Raw genomic sequence first — 22,061 nt, forward strand, 5'->3', positions numbered from 1 at the left:
CAACAAGAATAATACAGAGAAAAACAGTCAAATACTGCTCATCTTGAAGCTTGTTTAATGGTTAACCAAGAGTCTGTGCAAAGTTACAGATACAAATGTACTTCCTCTTCAGTACTACTGTATAATAAACATGGAATCCATAAACTGGGCTAAAGCACAAAAATATCCACTTAACCCCTCTTAGGAAATATTGTCCCCCGAACTAAAAATATTACAGTAAGAAGTGTCTTTCTCAGAGCCAAGAAATTCTTGCTACAAAAATGTCTCAGGGGTTTGCGGGCGGGCGGGAGCGGCGGCGGAGCAGAGGGTCAGGGGGAGCAGCTCCTCCGGGCAGTGGGGTGGGATGGAGACTCCTGGGATGGGGAGAGACCTCCTGGGGTGGGGAGAGACCTCCAGAAGCAGAGAGAGACCTCCTGGGATGAGGAGAGACCTCCCAGGATGGGGAGAGACCTCCTGGGATGGGGAGAGACCTCCTGGGATGGGGAGAGACCTCCTGGGATGGGGAGAGACCTCCTGGGATAAGGAGAGACCTCCTGGGACGGGGAGAGACCTCCTGGGATGAGGAGAGACCTCCCAGGATGGGGAGAGACCTCCAGGGATGAAGAGAGATCTCCTGGGGTGGGGAGAGACCTCCAGGGATGGAGAAAGACCTCCAGGGATGGAGACCTCTTGGAATGGAGATCTCTTGGCATAGAGAGAGACCTCCTGGCATGGAGACTCCTGGGATGGAGAGAGACCTCCCAGGATGGAGAGAGACCTCCTGGCATGGAGACCTCCAAGGATGGGGATCTCCTGGCATGGAGGCCTCCTGGACATGGTGTGGCCACGGTGGAGACCCAGGGTGCTGGGAGCAGAGATCTCTTTCAGATTAACACCGGCATGCTCGGACAGCCCCGTCCAGCCCTCCCCTGGCCCTTGGGTGAACCACGTTTGGCTTTTCCCAGCTGGGATTTGGGCTTGGGGAGGGCACCTCTCACCACAGAGAGCTGGGGATGATCCCTTCTCCCACCTGCCTGTGGACACACAGCACAGAAGTGGCTGTTCCCCAAGGAGCAGCCCCAACATGGGCTTATTGCTAACAACACTCGCTAGGAAAATATTGAAGCCCCTTTCTCACACATTTCCCTTCTTTCGCTCAGCTGAAACACACCTGAACACGAAATCTGTTCATGCTGAAGGTATTTCAGCAGAGCCCCTCCTTCCAGATTAAGCAGTAAATCTGAAACTAAACCAAGACAAGCTATTTCACTATGAGCTGAAGATGGCAAATTGATCACAAATAGAACACGGATCTCAAACACAATTAAAGTTACTCTGTTCCATGGCGATTTTGTTTGTGGTGGTGGAAGATGATGAGGATGTCTTCCCAGCTATCAGGAACTACAAAAACCTGATGCCAGGCTCCTGCAGATTCCTGGTGGGAATGCTTCTGACAGAACAGAAATGTGCATGTGGGAAGCTCAGGTTCCTGGGAGCAGCATTGCAGCCAGGCAGGCTCAGCAGACAGAAATTAAATCCAGGCCAGGGAAGGAGGGCTTAGTCCCGGACAATTGTCTCTGTTTCTTCCCACCCACCCCCATCCCCAAGTAACAGATCATCGTTTATAAAAGGAACATTAAAACATTGAAAAATATTTCTTTTTTTTGTTTTTCCTTAAAACACGATTCACTGGCATTAGAAGGCTTTTTATGACAAAGTTTCTGTTCTGTGTGGTGCTGTGTGTGGTTCATTAAAAATAGTTTTCCACATTTCAAAGAATGATTCAACACAGTTTGGAAGCTTCAGTTGGTACAGGGTCAGTCAGAATGTGTTGATTGCATTTTACAGTATGTATGTATATATATATATATTTGTATCTATATACACATACACAGAGAATTGTATAAAACCCAGTGCAGCCATCCGGACGTGTTGCTGCTCAGGGAATGCAAATAATTATCAGCTTGTAGGAAATACTATAAACTTTTCTACATCCCCCTTCCCCAGTCCCTGCACATGCACTCTGGGAACTGGACACTCCCCAGGTGTTTGTTTGCACCTGTGGGTGGAGAAAATACAGATCAATTCTTCAGAGTATATGAGATTAATCAAGGCAGGTTATATTTTTCTGTACAGAGGAATGTGGCTGCTTCCCTCTTTTCTCCTGAGTGCAGGATGTTGTGGTGACTCAGACACGAGGAGAAGGAAGCAGGAAGGTCCCAGGGCAGGGAGCAGCATCCCTTGGAGCTGCAGCCTGCCAGGACCCTGACCAGGAGGAGAGCAGTGGGAATCTGGGCAATCCCAGCCCAGCACTCTCCTCCTGGGCAGGGTGGACTGTGGCACATCACACACCATGTGTCAGGACAATGACAAACAAGATTAACAGAAACACTTTGCTGCTCTACAGTTCCAGTTGTGAGAGGGTCTCAAAGCACTCCACAGACTTGCAGTCTGATCCCTCCACAGAACTGGAAATTCCCATTACCATCACATGAGGACCACGGGGAGCTGAAGCGCTGGGACCAGGCTGTGGGTCATGACACTCGGTCCCAGACCAAGTGTTCTTTCAGTGACAAATTCTCAGAAGGAGGAATAAGGGAGAAAAATGACCTAAGGACACCTGTGTGTGCTGAAATGCCACTGGCCCATCCACCAACCCATTCCAGCACACAGAGTGAGCTGTGGGAATGCATGGTGGTGTCCAGGGCACGGTTCCTTCCCGAGGAAGTTTGCTGGAAATTTTCTGTGGTGGTGGCAGAGTCCCTGAAGAGATTTGGCCTAAAAAGGTTCCCTGTGGGACACATCTGCTTGAAAGAGTTGAGTGGGTGGAAAAAAGACAAGGAAATGAGGCTAAGATTTCTCTGGAGGAACCTTGCCCAGGTAAGACACGTCAGCAGAGGGCCTGTGATATTTGTTAGCCAGAATAGGAGGAGACACAGAGGTCAAATGGCCCAGCTCAGCATCGGCACGGGCTGCTTGAATGAAAAATTTCCAAATTTGCATCTGGTCCAGCAACTTCTTAGCTCACAAATGGAACATTTAGATGAGGACTAGAGCTTGAGACAGACAGCTATGGACATGGAAAGAGAGAGTGTTCACCTACCCACAGCCTCCCACCGTCACCTCTTCTCCAACTCTGCCACCACAGCTCCTGGAGGCTCTACAGTGGACTCTGCTCCCCACAGTGTTCAGGTCTCCCTGGCTTTGCTTGAGCCAAGAGAGAGTGGAAGAGCCCCAGAACCTCAGCAGGGGTTGCCTCCCCATCAGCCATGAGAGTTTCTTTTCTCTTCACACGAGTCCCACGCTCTGGCCTGTGGGAAGGTCAGCAGGGCAATGTTTTCACAGGGATTGTCTTCTGGAAGGAAAAATCCAGGGGCTGAGCCGAGGAGCTTGGAGGTAGTCAGGGGAGAGTAGTGTCCATCAAGGGAGGGGGCAGGAGACGAGCTGTGAGCCTGTTGTCTCCCATCCCTCCCGTGCCATGGACTGCCACCCTGATCCACAGACAGTTCTGGTTGTTGCCCAGAGTGATTTTGCCCAAGGCTGCAGGATCCGACCCTGGAGACTGTTCTTTATTTATTTATTCCCTCCCAGCTCAGTTTCCGTCAAACAAAACCCCAGTAACCTTCGACTGATGGAGTCCTTCTCAACACAGTCTCCATCAGATGGGGCAGGATAAAGCTCTGGAAATAGAACCAGCTCCAGGACAGCCTGGGAAAGAGAAAGGCCACCTGGACACCCCACTGAGGCCCACCTGTAAGTCCCACTGGGGTAAGGACATGCTCCTCCTGCCTGCCCTGCACCAGACAAACCTGGTGCTGCACCAAAGCCTCCACAGGAGACTCACGCCCTACGATCACTGTTTGCTACAGGACTTGGCACAGTTGGGCTGGGAATGTCATTAAGGCCAGGAGGTGGGAGGTATTTGAGGGGAGGGAGGAGGGCAGAGCAGAGTTCAGGGATGCCTAATGAAGAGCCATGTAGGAAGAGAGTTGATGTGGGGACATGGGACGCAAAGAGAAGTGCAAGGGATGTGCTCACAGCCTGAAGTCAGTTTTCACCTCACCCCGAGGAGGGAGTGTGCCTGCCCTGACCCACGGGGGTGTGCATGTGCTGGGGCCTTGAGGGCACACTGGGGTCAGTCTGCAGCACCCACAGCTCCAGCAGCACCTCTGGCTGGCCTTCAAACCCTCTGAGACCCTTTCCTGATCGCAGAAGTGTGTTCCAATGGGAGTTGGTTCTACAGAATTTGGTAGGAACGAAAATAAACGGGGGAAATAAAAGAAAGAAAAGAAAAATCAAACCCAAATTGAACAAAAAACCAAAGCAAAGCCCAATCTGTCCGGAAAGCCAAAGTTAAAACCCTCACAAATTCTAGACCCACGAGTCTATGTTTTAAAGATTTTACAAATATACAGTATCTAATTAGCGTTATATCAGATATACAACATGCCCATTAATTATAATTATGCTGGATATATAATTCATATGCATGAAATGTAATTGTCTTCATGGTTAGGATTAGGACTCAGTGGAATTGGAATTTGGAAGGTTTTCTTGGGAGGCCATTGCAGGGAGAGAAAACCACGGAAAGTTACCGACCTGCTTTTCGGTAAACAGACACCCTCAGCCTTGTGCCTCTGCTAAGGGCTGGAAAAAGATTTGCTACATATGGAGTTCTAGGCTGTAAATGGGAGGAGAAGACGTTCAGAAACAGGGGAACTGGGCCATGGAAAATGCTATCAGGAAAAGAAACTTCTGGGGAGAAATCCAGGCTCGGTGACAGGCGTGGCAGCCTGGCCTCGCGGGGGTCTCGGTGGGGTCGGGACCTCCCCCAGCACAGGTCAGCAGTGTGGAGCTGAACGGGTTCTGGTCCTTTAGGTTCAGCAGTGGCGAGAAGCTGGAGGAAGAGAAACCCTCTTCCTCCTTCCTATTTACATGTTGGAGACACCAAGATACTAGAATGAGTGGAGAAAAGGGTCTAACAAGCATTTCAGCATATTTGTGCTTATTGAACACATCAACCCCACTACTTCCTACACTGAGAGAGCAGGCGATTTGTAGGCACTAGTATGTTTTTATCTTATGAGTATATTTAGTATAAACTAAAACTTTATTTCTCAGCCAGGCTATTCTTGTCCCTAGATCTGCCAGTCCCGAAGGAAAGTCTGCCCTTGAATTTGCTCCAAGGGTGACAAAGAACAGATGTGTGGGTGCTGACAGGTGTTGAGCAGCCTGGGGGTGGCCCCAGCAGCCAGGACTTCCTTACTTGCTACAGAAAGGCCAAACATGAGGACCAAGAGCGAGGCCCCTTTCTGCCAGGATGGGGGGGGCTGCATTTCCTCCTCCCTGTCTCAGGCTGCTTCTCCTTGGAGCAACTGAAAAGTCCTGAATTCATGGAAACTATGGGATAATGCAGGTGAGCCCTTGGAAGGAGCCATCGATTACTATGGCTTTCTTTGACAGAAACTGATGCACATCAGGAAATTTCCTCTGTTATCCCTCACTAGTGTCTGACAGCTGCTTCAGTTCTTCCTGTGTCACTGATGAAGGGGTGGCTTTAAAAACAACGTGGGTGGGACTGCCAGAGAAGTCTTTGCAGACACTGAGTTAGTAGAGGTTATCTTGGCCTATAAGGCCACTGCAGAACGGGGTGCTGTGGCCACCCCGGTCCTTAAGGAGTATCTACAATGCACTGGGTCGTGTCAAACAGTCACCTCTGTTTTGCTGGCGGTGCGGTAGTGGTGGTGGTGCCCGGGGATGTAATGCAGCTGCTCCACCGTGTTGTGCCGGCGCGAGGCGAACGCTTGGCGCTTGGCCGAGGTCGGGTTCATACTCAAGGTATTGTACAAGTTATTTGAGGCACTGGGATGGGAGTGCATTTTTGACATCCTGTAGCGATCCAAGACCGGTGTTGACACAAAGACATCCGTGTGTGACAATGCCCTCGACATGGACTGCTCGGGGTAGCCCGACCGCTCCGGGGACAGCAGCGGGTCCTGGGAGTGCAGGCGCTCTGCTGACAGCAGCTGCTCGTCCGACAGAATCCGTTCGTAGGACATGCTGAACTCCTCGGGCATGATCCTCTCGGGGGACAGCACTCTGTCCTGGGACATGGCCCTGATGGGACGGCGGGGCCTGTCCCGGTGGTTGCCCTGCTGGGACATTTTGATGACGTTGATGGGCAGCGTGCCACGGGCTGCCAGGTCGGGCAGGTGTCTCCTCCTCATGTAGTACTCGTCAGCCTCTTTGTCAGCTGTGGGGAGGGAAAGGGAGAAGTTAGAAATGTCAGAGTGCTGTCCCAGGCCCTGGAGCTGCCTCCTGGTGACACCTGAGGCCTGGTGACACCTGTCTGCCACAGGCACGGACAGCCCTGTGTGGGTGGTGTCACCAAGGGCTTGTGGCACACAGAGCAGTGTGAAATGAGTGGGGACAGTGTAATTCCCTGGGCAGTGCATCCCACACTCCTCCATGTGCTCTGGAGGCCAGACCGTGGTACCACACAATTTACATGAGATGTGAGCAATGGAGAAATTCCCAAATGTCACATTCTCCAAATGTCGCCCTGGGAAAGAACAGGGCAGGTGACACAAGCAGGCGAGGTCCCTGTTTGAGGACATACACATCTCACTTCTGGCCTTACTCATGGCTATTCCCTACAGCCCATGAATGACCTCATGACATTTTAATTACCACATTGAAATATTTGTAAATGTGATCACAAACCAGGTTTGGTGGTCTCTGAGCCACTGAATCACCTGCTTAAGGTTTCGTTTCCCATTTTTATAATCAGCCTTGGTTGATATAATAGAATTTATCCCATGGAACATTTCTTGCTCAGTTTGCTGCTCCTGCATCTTAAACGATCTCTCTGCTGCTCTGAAATGCAGCCCACACCCCCCACACACTCACTCTCCTTTTTTTGGCTTTGAGAGGAATGCTGTGGGCTCAGAGAGGATGTTGGCTACTGCAGCTGTATCGTGATAGATCACTGGAATCCCACAGCCATCAATCTGTAGGTTTTGTGCACCACACTGGCTGGGAGTTGAAGACAACTGGCTGCTTGTCCCATGAGCCAGAGCTCATGGGGTGGGTGCTGACAGCATCCCAGAGCTTTGCTCACAAAACACCAGTTCAGCCAAACCCTGCACCACCCTGTGCTGGGCCACATCCCTCACTTACATCCTCATCCCCTGTCCCACACCTTCCCTTCCCTGCTGCCAGGCCCTGTGCACAGCCCAGATCTGTGAGGAAATGGGGCTGGTTCCCTCACACCCAGAAGCAGGAGCTGAGAACATCTGTGCCACCAGTGCTGCTGCCAGCCCCTTCCTCCCAGCCCACACAGCCCCAAGGCGTGAGGTCACCCACAGCTCCCCTGTGCTGCCTTCCTGCTCGTGGGATTTGCTCTCCAGAGCACACACTGCAGGGATGGATCTTTATTTTTTGCCATCCAACACTTCTCAGAAGGATTTCTCACTGCAAATGTCAGGCAGCAGCTCTCCTGGCCTCGAGCTCTCTTGTCTTTAAAATCACCTTCTAGGAAGCCTGAGGGCGGGGGAAACTCCATATGGCCCCAGGAGCTGTAGACATTTTTATTCTGTGTTTTGCCCTGGTTGGAAATGCCAGGCTGGGTGTGCAGGGGCTCAGCAGCGATGCTGGAGGCTGGCTGCAGAGTGGGAACGAAGCAATTAGCACTCTGGCACTTGGCCTCTGCTCTGGATGAGAGGAGTTCCACAGGATTTGCCCATGTGACTCTAAATAGATGTAATTAAAGCACAGAACATCCCAAATGGAGATGTGCTTGGATGCTCACACCTGGCTCTGGTAATTGCCAGCAGGAGCTAAACCAGCTTATGTGAGGTTTACAGCTCTGAGGCTGCTGGAGAGGTGGCACAATCAGCTGCTTGGAAGGGGTTTGAAGGTGTTCCTTGGACTAAAAATGCAGCATGTGCTACCCTTTAAAGTGTTTTGTCCATTAGGAGCATAAAAAATTCCCTTTTCCTTCCCTCTCCCTCCTGTGTCCCTGGTACAGGTCTGTACAACCTTTTGCTGCCGTGGCTCAACCTTTCAGGGAGCTGATTTCATTTCAAAGATGCTCCTAAGCTCGCCCAGGCCGTGCCTCCAGTGATGCTGAGGAGGAGGAGGAACATTTCCAGGTGTGGAAAAGCTGCTCATCTCCACCTCAGAGGAGCCAGAGGAGGTGGAACAGCCGTGTGTCACACCCACCAAGCTGCTCGAGGCAGCAGCAGACAGACATTTTCCAGGCTGCTAGCTCTGAGAGGGGTGTCAGCCTGAGCCAGGCATGGGGAACAGAGCCTGGCAGGAATGTTGTTGGATTGGGTTCTTTTTTGACTTGGAGATGGGGTAACTGAGAGGAATTTTAAAAACTTTTGGTTTATTTTTAGCCTCACGTGAAGGGCGAGGCAATACAGATGTTACAATTCACCCTATCACAATTAGAAGTTAAATATTTCTTAATTACAATACATTATAAGCATTTCTTGGCCTACCATACTATACTGTAAATGCCTTAAAGCCAATCACCTAAAATTATCCCTCATGGGTCCTACTTCAATGCATCTTTCATAGTTCTATTTCCTTGGCCATCACAACAATTCCTCTCCTTTTTTTAAAGGTAATTTCCCCAGCTTTCTTTCCTCTGCAGCTCCAGCAGGTTTCCTCTCTGGGCTTGTCTCTCCTTGTTTTAATTGGCTTTAACATTTCCAAGCTGCCCAGTCACTTGTGATGATTCTCCAGCCAGCACCAAGTGCTTTAATATGCCTGAAAACAGGAGCTTCCTTCCTCACTGACCTTTCTCACTTCGCTGGGAAGAGCAATTCCCTGGAGCAGGATGGAATTAATCTGGCTGCTCTTGCTCAGCCACATCCTCACACCCTCCCCTCGCTGCTCTTCCCCAGGGCACAGGGGGTGCCCAGCCCCTCAGAGACCCCCCAAAACCCCCAAGGACCCCTCAGGGGAGGTTCTGTTGTCTGTGCCCTGAAGGAAGGGCCAGGGAGATAAAAAAACCCTGGTATTTCACCATCTGTCTCTGCTAACTGGAGGAAAATAAATAACTTTTCCCTGCCTGGCAAGCCAGACAAGCACCTGAAACATAGATTTAAAAAATATCTAATGCTTTTTGTCTTGCTCAAATAGAAGTATTTGTTGATGATCTCTTCATTACTGTTATATTTTTTTTATTCTAACAGTGACAGGGAGTCCATTGGGAAGAAACAAATTTAAATAAAAAAAATGAATGTCAAATAAGTAATTTTCGAACTCCAGCTTTTAGATATCACACTTTTTTTGTGTTCCCTTCAGCTCCTTCATACGGAATGAGAACATTATCTTGCTGGCACTTTGCAAGGCGGGGTTGGGGAGCTGGGAGCCTCTTTTCCTTTGGCTCTGGAGCGGAGCAGCTGCAGGAGAGTGATTCAGTGATTCTGGAGGTGCTGAGTGTGTTCAGTGCCCGTGGGAGCAGGGAGGGCTTGGCACTTCCAGAGCTGGAACTCCTTGGCTACTGAGGAACACAGAGTGGGGCAGTGGGTTTGGCATCTGCCAGCTGCTGGGCACGAGGCTGGGCTGGCTCTGAGAGAGCCCTGGAGGCTCTCCACGCCTGCCCTGGATGTCCAGAGGTGGATTTGCCCTGCAGAGAGCAGGGATTCCCTGCTGGCCTTGGTGGGGTGGATATTTAAGGTTTTACTGAACTCCTCTCCAGCCAAGGGACAAAGACAAGCTCAGGGTCCTTGGTGGCTGCCAGGGGTGCCCTGAGTGGGACAGGGACTGCCCAGAGGGGCAGGGAAAGCTGCAGGAGCACTGAGTGCACTCAGAACTGCTCATGGAGCATGTGAGATGTTTCTACTTAATAACCAATCAAAGATGCAGCTGTGTCGGACTCTGAGAGTCATGAGCTTTTGTTATTGCTTTCTATTCCTTTCCAGCCTTCTGATGGATCCTTTCTCTTTATTATTTTTTGCATAGTTTTAGTATAGTAATATAATATAATATAATATAATATAATATAATTAATAAATCAACCTTCTGAAACATGGAGTTAAGATTCTCATCTCTTCCCTCATCCTGGCACCCTCGAACACACCCACACCCAGGAGTACCCAGCAGAGGGAAGGGATTATTCCTCACTCGAGAACAAACCAGAAACAGGGGGAAGGAAAGGAGCTGACACCTACTGAGTCTCTTCAGAGAGGAATATTTACTCGGGTTGGTCTTGACAGCAGACTCGTAGGACGGCGGGAGGTGGGAGAGGTTCTGGAAGGAGCGGGAGAAGGACAGGTCGTAGGGCTCGGTGGCTGAAGTGAGGATGTTGTTCATTCGTGGCTTGTCTGAAAAAAGAAACAGCAGAGAAAGGCAGGTCTAGAGCGTGCCCCGAGGGGATGGAGAGAGGCTGGCTGTGCCCCACAGGCTCCAGCAGGGAGCAAAGCTGGACCTGAGCCAGGCTCAGCCACGGGCTCCTGGGCATGACTCAAACTGGCACCAGCAGATCCAGGAGAAATGGATCCTGTGGTGCTGCTTCCTTCCACAGCGTTGTGGGGACAGCAAAGTGCTGCCTCAGTCCCCTGGAGCTGTCCCAGAGGGATGGGGCTGCACTGGCACTCACCCCGGGCATGCAGGGCTGTGCCAGGCAGCATCACTCACCTTCACCCACACAGCGTGCCCTCCTCATCCTCAGGGACACAAAACCACTCTGGGGGGTTCTTTAACTGGGGATGATGATTGTCCAGCTGCCCTCTCTGTGTGCCACATTCCTCATGGATGCTCTGAACCTGGAGGCTCTGGGGCTGTGGGGCTCTGCAAAGCTTCACACCTCCCTGGGCTGGGAGCTGGGGCTGGGGGCACCTCTGGGGGCACTCAGAGGGCAAAGCAAGGTGTTGGGGAGGCTCCTGAGGCAGGAAATCCCTATCCTGAGGGGTGGAGGATGTCCCTCTACTGATGTTCATTTTGTTGGTCACTGACGGGTCCCCAGGCAGGGTCCCAGTGCCCTCTGTCACAATTCTAATGCTGAGGGCACTGGCAGTAAAGGTCAGCACTAAGCCCAGATGCTAAAATTGAACTCCAAACTATCTGCAGGGGTTTGAAACCTTGTTCTTTCTCTGCAAGCTGGAAAATGGTCTTTGATCAGCCCAGCCAAGGCACAGGGACCTGTTGAACTGCACTTACAAGCAGGTGTTCAGATATTAAAATGGGCAGAGATGAAAGGATTTAACGAAGCAGGACCTTCAATTATTAGAAGCAGAGTTAGAACAGACCAGTGGGCTCTGTCAGACCCCACAGCAGTGATGGGGGTCAGTAGCTGAGGGAAGGAGGTGGCCACTTCAGGTATGGTCTGAAAATGAAATCAGAAGGGTAAGTTCTCTGCAGGAGCAGCAGAATGCCCAAGCCCTGGGCTCACACATTGCTGTTGCACATCCCTAAGTGTCCCATGAAGAGCAGTGCATGACCAGTGTGCACTCACCAGCCCCAAGCCCTCTTGCCTCCTCTGCACCAGGAGCTGGTGGAGACAAAAGCTCAGATTCTGCCCAGAGGTAACAGAGCAGCAGGGGAGCTTCACTTGGAAAACTGCTGGCTTTGTGCAGTGTCCCTACACTTGCTAACTTCTCCCATTTCCAGGAAAAAAACTCAAAACAAAACCCACCCAGGTAGAGTGCAGACATTTCACAGACATTTTTCTAGACCTGAGTCTGAAGTGATTCTGTTTCCTCCAAAAAAACATCTGTGAGAGTGAGGCCACCTCCTCCCCTGCTGCCTTTCTGCCGTGTGGAGCCCTGCTTGTTGGACAGCAGAACGTTCTCCTCCTCTCTGAATTTTTCATTTCACCATGTCCTCGGTGCCCCTGCAGCCTGGAAATGAACCCAGCAGTTCATCTGTGTGTCTGCTCGGGATCCAGAGCTGCTTCCACCACTTTTCTCCCACTGGGGCTTCCCCTGGATGTTTTAAACCTCCTGTCACCCACCCTCAGTACTGCATGGCGTCAAAGACAGGCTGAGGCAGCCCTGCCTCAGTAATTACAGAATTACTCTCACAGTAATTCTGTAAGAAAGAAAGAAAGATATTCTTTCTCACAGAACCCAGCACTGGTGAAAAATTCCTCCTCCCAATGCAATAAGCACCTCGGTTCCTAAATCTCCTCTTCCCCTTTCTCCTGCTCCTCTTCCCTTTCTCCTGCTCCTCTCTGCTGTTCTGGCACAGGGAGCACCTCGGTTCCTAAATCTCCTCTCCCCTTTCTCCTGCTCCTCTCTGTTGTCCTGGCACAGGGAGCACCTCGGTTCCTAAATCTCCTCTCCCCTTTCTCCTGCTCCTCTCTGTTGTCCTGGCACAGGGAGCACCTCGGTTCCTAAATCTCCTCTCCCCTTTCTCCTGCTCCTCTCTGCTCTCCTGGACAGGGGTTCTGGTGTGGCAGAAAGAGCACAGAGCCGAGGGATGTGCAGTGGCACCTCTCAGAGAGCAGCACTTCCTTGCTGATGGCTTCCCCCCGTGTCTGACAGACTGCCTGCAGGATCATCGGGGGGCTGGAAACGATTGATTCCGTGTTAGCCAGCAAACAGAGGCTGGATCAGCACCGAAACCATGTTCCCCACTCCTCCTCCTGCTTGTGTGGCAAGGACCCCGGGGTAACATCTCTTTGCAGATTGCTCAGGCAGAACGTGGAGCTAATCTCCATTTTCATGGGGGTTTGGGCACGCTGCAGTGAGCCCGGGCACACGCACGGAGCTGTGCTCGGTGCCAGAGCAGAGCATTAATTGACTGCTCGCATGAGGTGTGTGAAATTAAGTGCCACACATTTATCTGATGGGCTGCTGCAGGATCACTTCATCTTCTCGCTGCTTTTCCCATCCAGGCGGTTGGGAACAGACCGGAATGATTCTGGCAAACGAGAAGTCACCTTGAAAGCCACTGCCCATCACTCAGCAAAACAAGGGATAAACTGAAATGACCAAAGCTAATTTCAGATGTCTTTTGCATAATGTAGCTTGAGGGGGAGATCAGAGAACTGAGGTGCTCTAGTGCGGAGAAATATCTCGTGTAATTTATATTCTGAGGCCAGTTCAGCACCAGTTTCTCAGCAGGTTTTTGCTCCTGCAATATATTTGTCTCTGGTCTCTCTCCTCTTTGTTTGTGGTGCTTGTGGGCTCCTATGAAGCTGCAGGTCACAATCAATGATCAGGATGCAAATCAAAGGTTTCCCATTCCCTGCAAGGCAGCTGAGGCTGTACACTGCATTCCCATCATCCCAGCTGGAGATGACACTGGAAAATGAGCTCTGGCCCTGGCTGCTGGGCTCACCTTTACAGTCAGGTTTGGTCCCCATTCTCCTCCATCTCTGTGCCATTTGGTGCCTGTTTTCTGGCACACCATCCCTCCTGGCACAGGAGGGGAAGCTCAGCCAGCTCAGAGGACACCCAGCACCACAGAAATGTCACCCAGCACCACAGGAACACCACCCTCTGGGCTGAGGCAGAGCTCATTTCTCTGCCAGTGCTTTGCAACCTCTCTGCAAGCTCAGGGCTCAGAGAAGCTTCAGGATTTCCAGAGCTGTGCAGATTAGACCTGAAGTCTTCTTGTCACATCTCGCTCTGCCCCTCTTGTTGGAAGACACTTTCAAAGTGTGTTTACACGAGGCACAAAACCTTTCATGTTCAAGGACGGGAGCAGATGATACCAAAATAAAAAAAAAATATGAATCGATGGCAAAGTTTTGAACAAAGCTCAAGTGGCAAAAGGGATGTGCTGCACATTTGCATTTGAGTCTGCACATATGTTGTGCGAATTCTGCAAGACATTTCAACAGATGCCTTTTAAAACATTCACCCAGAGAAAGCAAACAGTGTCACCTAGGAGAAGCTGCTACAAGCCAGCCTTCTGCTGCTCAGCTCCAGCTCAGCAGAGCTCCAGCCCTGTGTCAGAGCTCTCCCTGCTCCCCCAGCACTGCCTCCTGCTCAGCCCTTTGAAGGCTCAGACGCAAAGTCTGGGATTCTGACGCAAGTTCTTACAAAGGGCCCCATTCCTCAGGAAAATCTGCTGCCACTGCTGACGTTCTGGAGCCTTCCGTGCCAGGGCTCAGAGCTCCCAGGCCATGCTGAAGTGACACGCTGTCAGAGCAGGCAATAAACTGATGTTTGCAGGCTCAAAATTTATGACAGATATCTTCAGTGTTTGTGTGTTCACACTTCTGTTTCCTCGTGCTACAAACGCCGTTATTAATAGTGCTTTGCATTTCTCATGACTAATCTCCAGGAGGTTTCTACATTTCCAGGTCAGATCCTCTGTGGTGTAAATCAGAGCTCTCCAGCGAGTAGCTGCCCTCATTTATGAGAGCTGGAGATGGAGGATTGCAAACAGAGGCAGTGTTAAAGCCCTGTGTCTGCCAGGATGGCTCCCTGGGCCTTGCTGGGCTGAGAACTGAGCAGCAGCCTGAAGGTGCAGAGGGCAGGGGTGCAGCACACACTGCAGGGTGGCACTGGACGTGACAGTGACCCCCCCTGAGGGCTGTCACCCAGGGGGATCAGCGTGGAAAAGCCCCTGAGCACACAGAGTGCTTCACTGAACGCTGCACCCCACAGCTGGGCTGAGAGGGGCAACGCTGCCAATTAAAATGGAAGGGAGAGCTGCAGAAATTAAAATTGCACAGAGCAGTCCGAGCAAAGGTTCTGCTCACGCTGGGTGTGCTGCCCTTGCAGGGAGTGCAGATAAAACCCCTGGCTCTGGCACCAGAGCTGCCAGCACCACTCTGCTGACAGAGTGCTTCACTGAACGCTGCACCCCACAGCTGGGCTGAGAGGGGCAACGCTGCCAATTAAAATGGAAGGGAGAGCTGCAGAAATTAAAATTGCACAGAGCAGTCCGAGCAAAGGCTCTGCTCACGCTGGGTGTGCTGCCCTTGCAGGGAGTGCAGATAAAACCCCTGGCTCTGGCACCAGAGCTGCCAGCACCAGGGCTGGCCAGGGCTGGGGCTGGGAGCCCTCTCTGCTGGGTTTGAGACCACTGCAAACTGGTAACTCCCCCCAGCTCTGCCAGAGCCTCGTGGGCAGGGCAGGGAGAGGGATTTTGGAATGGCATGGAATGGTTTGGTTTGGTTTGGTTTGATTTGGTTTGGTTTGGTTTGGTTCAGTTTGGTTTGGTTTGGTTCGGTTCGGTCTGGTTTGGTTTGGTTCGGTTCGGTTGGTTTGGTTTGGTTCAGTTTGGTTCGGTTCGGTTTGGTTGGTTTGGTTTGGTTGGTTCAGTTTGGTTCGGTTTGGTTTGGTTCGTTTCGGTTTGGTTGGTTCGGTTTGGTTCGGTTTGGTTGGTTTGGTTTGGTTCAGTTTGGTCTGGTCTTGTTTGGCTTGGCTTGGAAAGGATCACAAAGACCACTCAATTCCACCCCTGCCATGGCAGGGACACCTCTCACTGTGCCAGGCTGCCCCAAGCCCTGTCCAGCCCGGCCTTGGGCACTGCCAGGGATTCCAGAATTAATCCCAGAATTTGAGCTGAGACCTTGGAAAAGGCTCCCAAACTCAGGTGCTGGAAGCGAGAATGTGGATTTGGAGTTTAAAGCAGAGATACCTTAAGCTAAGCAGAGGAAAGTTTAGAGTTTCAGAGTTTAAAATATGGAAAAAATGAAAGAGGTAAACAAGGAGTTTAGAATGCAGCACTGTGGGTTTGTGTGCCATAACATGATTGGCTAAGAAAGCTTACAATGTAGCATGGATCTATAATATTTTATAAATATAAAAATATTTATATTAGCTCAAAAATATAACTATCCTTGTTGGCAGTGTTTTATTGGTCAATAACTCCTTAAAAGGTCTTGTAACTCGAGGTGTTGTGACCTTCTGAGCCATGCTGTGAAGATGTGAGCAGGACTCACCCTTCCTGTCTATGTAGAAGATAAGAAAATAAACCTTATCATCTAAAACAATTCAGAGGTCCCAGCTCAAATTCCTTCTAAAATTCCCCCAGGTGAATTATCACACCTCCCACAGCCATTCCAGCTCTGCCCAAGGTCAGGACATCCAGTCTGTTCTCTGGGTTATATGCTGCACATCTGATTAGCTTCTCCTTTCCCCCATATATTTCTGCTGGGGATAAAGCTAATTTAAACAGTCCTTAATTGTTATGATTTTGTAAACAGTGTCTTAAACACAATAGACACAAAACTCTCAACAAATTGCTGGAGGAGATGTGACAGAATAGGGAATCGTTTTCATATCTTCTGGGATTGCCCCAAATTGAAGCTTCTGGTCTGATGTTAGAAAATTGATGCAAGGATTTTTTCAGCAATATATCCCCCAAAGCCCTATTAGTGTTTGGGAAGGAAGATGCCCTGGATTTTTGAAATGAAGAAAAGAGAAAGAAGGGGGAAAAGAAGGATGGAAAAGAAAGAAAAGAAAGGGGAAGGAAGGAAAAGGAAGGAAGGAAGGAAGGAAGGAAGGAAGGAAGGAAGGAAGGAAGGAAGGAAGGGAAGGAAGGAAGGAAGGAAGGAAGGAAGGAAGGAAGGAAGGAAGGAAGGAAACCACACTCATACCTGAGTCCATATAGAGGAAACTCTTAAAAACCCACACAAGTACAGCTATAAAATGAAATTTGCCTCCATCAGAGCAATCCCAGGCATCATCCATGGAAAAACACTTGGCCAAATTAAAACCTTGAAGTAATTGGCTGCTCATGGTGCTTTACCAAGTATTTTTGAGATGATTGTCAAATGCAATTAACTGACATAAAAGTCGTGATATGAACTTCCTTCTAACCATATTATTTGGAAATGCGCTTGGTATTTATAAAGATGTAAAAAAGAAAATGTTTATTAGGTGCTCTTTAGGTTAGGATAATTATATATGCACTAAATATAATGAGATGAAACTTCAGTAGCAGTAAAAAATAAAGCAATAATCTGTACAGAAACTGAGCCCAGGCAGTCACTGTGTATTTCTGTTATAGCTGATGCTCAGTTCTCTTTTGTGCCCCCAGCTCGGTTTTTTCCTTCATATTTTAATGTTTTTATGGGGAAAATCATTTTATGTGCTTATTTTGTGTGAAGGCTGAATATCTAAGCAAGATAAATTAATGTATCAAAAGATTTAGCTGCATTTCATATGTAAAACTTGGTTGTGCTTAGAGCCTAATACTTGCTCCCTCCCACTCACATTTTACATACAAATCACTACATTTCCTAAAACTGCTGTAGAGTTCTTCATTTGCAGCTCAAATCTGCAGCTGAGGTAGAAGTAAAGTCTAGAGTTAAGGAAATCCACATGAAAATTCAGATTTCAGTGGTATTGGGATCTCAATTCTGTCACTGAGAGCAGAATTTCAGCTGAGGTTTCTAAAGGGCTGTAGGAGCCACTGGGATGGGACATTTGGTGTCCTGGGGGGGATTTGGACAGGAAGAGTCCAGCAGCAATAAAAAACCCAAGGGATTTCTGGCAGATTGGGATGCTCAGAGTCCTCAACCACAGCAGAATTGAAATCCTGGGACTGCAGCCCCTGGGCTGGGAGAGTCTGGAACTGAGGAGTCCCAGGATGGGCTGGGATGGACCCTAAAGCTGAGCCAGTGCCACCCCTACACGGGCAGGGACACCTCCCAGGGGCTGCAAGCCCTGTCCAAGCTGGCCTTGGACCCTTCCTGTGACTCAGCTGCCTGTGGTCACCTCTGATCCCGCTGGGAATTGTCTTCCCCAGGATATCACAATTCCCAGCACTCGTTCCAGCCCTCCGTGCCGTCCTGCAAGCTCTTCTGATGTCTTACTTGAAAAGTCCAAATGTATTTTCAGCCTCGCCAAGCAATGGCTCACCGGCAGCAGCAGCACACAGGGATGGAAGGAACAAAAGCATCCACGGCCATCTGGATAACTCAGAGGAAGATGTACCTCTGAATCACACCCTCATTTGTAGTCAGCTCATCCCAGTCCCTCACAACAGCCAAACTGTTAAGGCACAGGAAGCACAAGGAATCCAAGACCATGAGTGGATCTGCCTTCGGTTTTTTTGTCTCTTAAGTACATAAAAAAAGCAAAGCATCTGTTAGGAGCAGAGGGAAGTGGAATTGTTTTGTCGCATTCCCTGGAGTGCTTGGATGCAACGGGACCCTGATGCTGGAGCTGCATTAAAGCTCCTGGGCAGACAGGTCAAGGGCAGCTCAGAGCCCAGCAGGGGCTGGATTTTAAGAATGAGTACCAAGACCAAAGAGAAGACAACACAATTTCAACCCTAATTCTCCCATTTTCTTCTCTTTTTTTCCCTCAGGAAGGTAAAAAAGTAAACAGAGTAAGTAGTCAGGAACATTGGAAGCTGTCAGTTCAGGCTCAATAAATACTGCTGTGGCACTGATGAGTTTAAAGCTGACACTCTTCCTCCTGAAGTGTTTGGAAGACAGAAAATGAAGTCCTAATAATACAGGCTTACCATGGAAGCAATTTGCAGGCTGAAGAGATGCCTGCCTCCTCTGGGAAGGAGAAACCCCCAGGGTTTTAGAGGATCTTTCCAAGGGCAGTTGTTCTCCCACCCTCCTTAGCAGCAGGGAGATTTCTATATGTGAACACAACTTGCAATAAATCAGCTCCAGAATAGTCAGGATGAGGTTTCAGGACTCAAAACAAACACCAGGACAAAAAGAGTAACAAATACAGAGATTCAGAGCTGCCAGAAGTGATAGAGATGAGATTTACTGGGAGCTTACAGCAGGAGGAATGGATCCCATTCCAAAGGCACAGGGGGCAGGGAGGGACACGGACAGGACTGAGACAAGGAGCAGAAGAGGGGGGGAAGCAGAGGGGGCCTGAGGGATCAATCAGAGGCTGGTCTGATGGCACAGACCCTGAGGAACAGGGGTTTGGGTGGCAGGGACTGGCCTGGGGCTGGAGGGAGCCAGGAGCTGCCAGGGTTGGGCTGGATCCAAGGGAAGGGAGACACAGCCCAGGCTCCACTGCTGCCCAGGGAAACCCAAAGGAGGGGACAGAAGGGCTGGGGGACAGGCCTGAGCAGAGAGAGGCAGCTTCTGGCCATGGAGGAGGCAAAGAAACATCTCCAGGTGGGACGAGGGGGAGGAAACCAAGTGGGAAACAACGGAGTATCTTGGAATTAGACACTGATCAGCACAGTTAGAAAAGACTGGGCCATATTTCCCTGTGCACACTACTGAAAATATGGTCCTGTGTTTAATGTCAGTGGGAACCATCAGCCATGCTGCACTGCCAGAGGAATATTTCCATTAACATTAAACACATTTGGTACCAGTAAATGTTACTGGCTGGCAGAGGAAAGTTACAACGTGTGTAATTTTGCTCTTTGCTGTCTCTTACCATGTGTAGGTGTCTGGTTGTCACTGTTTAGTATCAGGTGATTATAATTTTGTTCTTGGTCATCTGAAATTCACAGAAAAAAAAAATCCCTTTAAGAACCAGCTTAGCATTGCCACTGATCTGCAGATGATAATTACAGCTCACAGTATCACAGGAAATCTCAGCATGATTAAAGAAAGGAGAAGGAAATGCTTAAGAAAGCAGAAGATTCTGTTATGCAGTTCACTTAAAATTCCAGATGCAAGGAGAACACGATAATGGGAATCTGCTCCCCTTCTGCTGAGCCTGCAAATGAGGGCTCTCTGCAAAGGTGAGAATCATGTCCAGGCAGGAGCACACCCAGCTGTACCCGCAGGGTGGGCTGCTCCTGGAGACCCCTCCCAGCTCCATCAGGGCTTTGGACTGATCAGGATGTGAGCCCCAAGCACCCAAGGCCAGACTGTCCCCCTGTGAGCACAGAGAGGAGCCACAGGTGTGGCCTCGAGGGGTTAAACAGCTCCAATACACCTGAGCCCTGATCCCTCCCCAGGAAATGGGAATCCTGTCCCAAATGGGCAGGGCAGGGGGATGATCCCTGGCAGAGCCACTGCTGGGGCTGGGAGCTGCCCCTGGCGGGGAGAACAGCTCTGTCTCCTTCCACTGGAAGGAAATCATCAGAAAAGGGACTCCTGATGAACCTCCACGGCCTTCAGCTGTCAGTAAGGGCTGAGCTCCTTGCCCAGACCTTTCCAGCGTGGATGGAGCTGCAGCAGAGCAGGGTGAGAGGAGATCTCTGGGGATCCTTCGTGTGCTGCTCTGCTATTCCCAAACCTTCCATGGATATCTCCTTTCCCCCTGAAGATCTGTGTCACTGGGTGTTCCTTTCTGCTTTTCAGACCAATTCCTTCTTTCCTGTCTTCCAGGGATGTGGAGAGACCCCCCCTCACTCCTGCCCAGCCCTTTATGACCACAGTTACTGTGTGCTCCTCGATCCTTCCTGCTGACCCCATTCCTTTGCTGTTTCCCTGTTTTCCTGCTTTGATTTTGGGTCCCTGTCACTGCAGCCCCCTGTGCTCCCACTGACCCAGACCCTCCCCAGCCCTGGGATGTGTTTCTGAGAGAGCCCTGACCAGGGCAGGGTGGAGTGCCTGGATTGTCCCCAGTCAGCTCCTCTTGCTCACACAAACCTGTGATATTTTCCTTTTCCTGATTCGTGTGAAGTCTGTGATCCTTTGTGGTTCCTTATTGCTTTGCCAAGGAACTCTCCAATTGTTCTCCAACACAGAAAAGGCTTTTTAGCATTCCTGCTTCAGCCCGAGGCATCTCATTTTTCTCCATTTAATCAATTTATTTGCAGGCTATTTATCCAATTTGTCAAGAACATTTTAAATTCTAATCCTGTTCTCTAATAGACTTACAGTCATCTAAGGTTCATATCACCTGCAAATTTAATAAGCAAATTCCTTTTCCACCAGGAACAAAGAAACCAAATCCAGAACCACACCAGGCCCTGATATTTGGTCCCTGCATGGTCACTTAGCCCTCATGGCCTCCACCCTAGACAGGCTCATTAACAACCTGCTTCTCTAATTAATCTCACATTGCTTTGCTGGAAACTGCTGGAAACCTTGCTGAGGTCATGATCCTTGATATGAGTTATTCCTCTCTGGCCATAAAACACAGGGGGAAAAAAAAAAAAAAAACAAACAAAAAATAAGGTTAAGTTGCCATGATTTGTTTCTGAGTGTTGTTTATCTCTCTCCCTCACTATGGGGAGTGTCTGGGTGCAACCAGGATTAAAATCAGGGTTTATTTATTCAGGTGACCACAGACTGGGCATCTTCACCTGCCTCCTGCTCCATCCAGAATCCAGGCACTCCTTATATCCCAGAGAGATGGAAAAATGGGAGACTTTTAGCCTGGCTGCCAGCACGAGATGAGCAAACCTTAAGAGGAGCCCAGGGACACCTCAAGTGCCCTTAAATAAGAGCCCTACAGGTTTCCCTAGTGGAAATATTCCTTTGGATTCTCCACTGTTTGTTGCTTTCAGCAAGGAAAAATTCTGCAGGAACTCCTTTTGTGACTTTGTTTCACTTTCTGTCCCTCCATGTAGTCCAATTTCAATTTAATGTGAAAACCCCACCAGAGGATGGGGCTCAAATAAAAACTGGCTATTTCTGGAACCCCCGAGACTGTCTGGAGGGATTTTCAGAGCTGTGGGATGAGATGGGCTAATTTTCACCTGGTTCCCAGCAAGCATGATACAGATCCCTGCTCATCCCTGGAAGTGTGCAGAACCACGTGGATGTGGCACTTGGGAATGTGGTTCAGTGACCAGGGAGGTGCTGCTGCCTTGGTGGCCGGGCTGGATGACCTTAAAGGTCTTCTCCAACCTGAGCAATCCTGCCTGTGACCCCGTGGAGTCTGAAGATGGACTCTGTGTCCTCTCTCCAAATGCTTTTCCAGTGTCCAACCACCGAGGGAGATTTTTTCTGATGTTTTGGGGGATTTTGTGCGTGAGGGTTTGTGCCCTTTGCCCTGGCACCACTGGGAAGGGCCTGGCTCCACCTTCTCTGTTCACCAGTGACAGGCACTGAGGAGATCCCCCTGAGCCTTCTCCTCCCCAGCTCAGACCCTCCAGCATCCCCTGGCCCTGGGCTGGACCTGCCCCAGTTCATTCGGGGCTCTGCTGTACTGGGAGCTTGTCACTGATCCCAGCACTGCAGATCTTCCTCCTCAGGGCTGCTGATGCCTTAAATTTCATCTTTCATATTTTTCAGATTCCATACTGCACTGGTACAGAACTCTGAGCTC

The 22,061-nt window shown here is 49.9% G+C and overlaps 1 protein-coding gene across 1 annotated transcript; it reads right to left on the reverse strand.

The window, feature by feature from the left end:
* Positions 1-5,681: 5,681 nt before the first annotated feature.
* LOC121352726 (protein shisa-6-like) lies at positions 5,682-19,331 on the reverse strand (the record flags this gene model as incomplete). The annotated part of the gene is made up of 3 exons (XM_041465913.1): positions 5,682-6,232; positions 10,167-10,319; positions 19,269-19,331. Coding segments are annotated over 3 exons (767 nt in total), but the record flags the coding sequence as incomplete, so codon positions are not given.
* Between the last annotated feature and the right edge of the window lie 2,730 nt (positions 19,332-22,061).

The sequence above is a fragment of the Pyrgilauda ruficollis genome, unplaced genomic scaffold, assembly GCF_017590135.1.
Source record: "Pyrgilauda ruficollis isolate IOZ18807 unplaced genomic scaffold, ASM1759013v1 scaffold194, whole genome shotgun sequence".
Classification (NCBI taxonomy): Eukaryota; Metazoa; Chordata; class Aves; order Passeriformes; family Passeridae; genus Pyrgilauda; species Pyrgilauda ruficollis.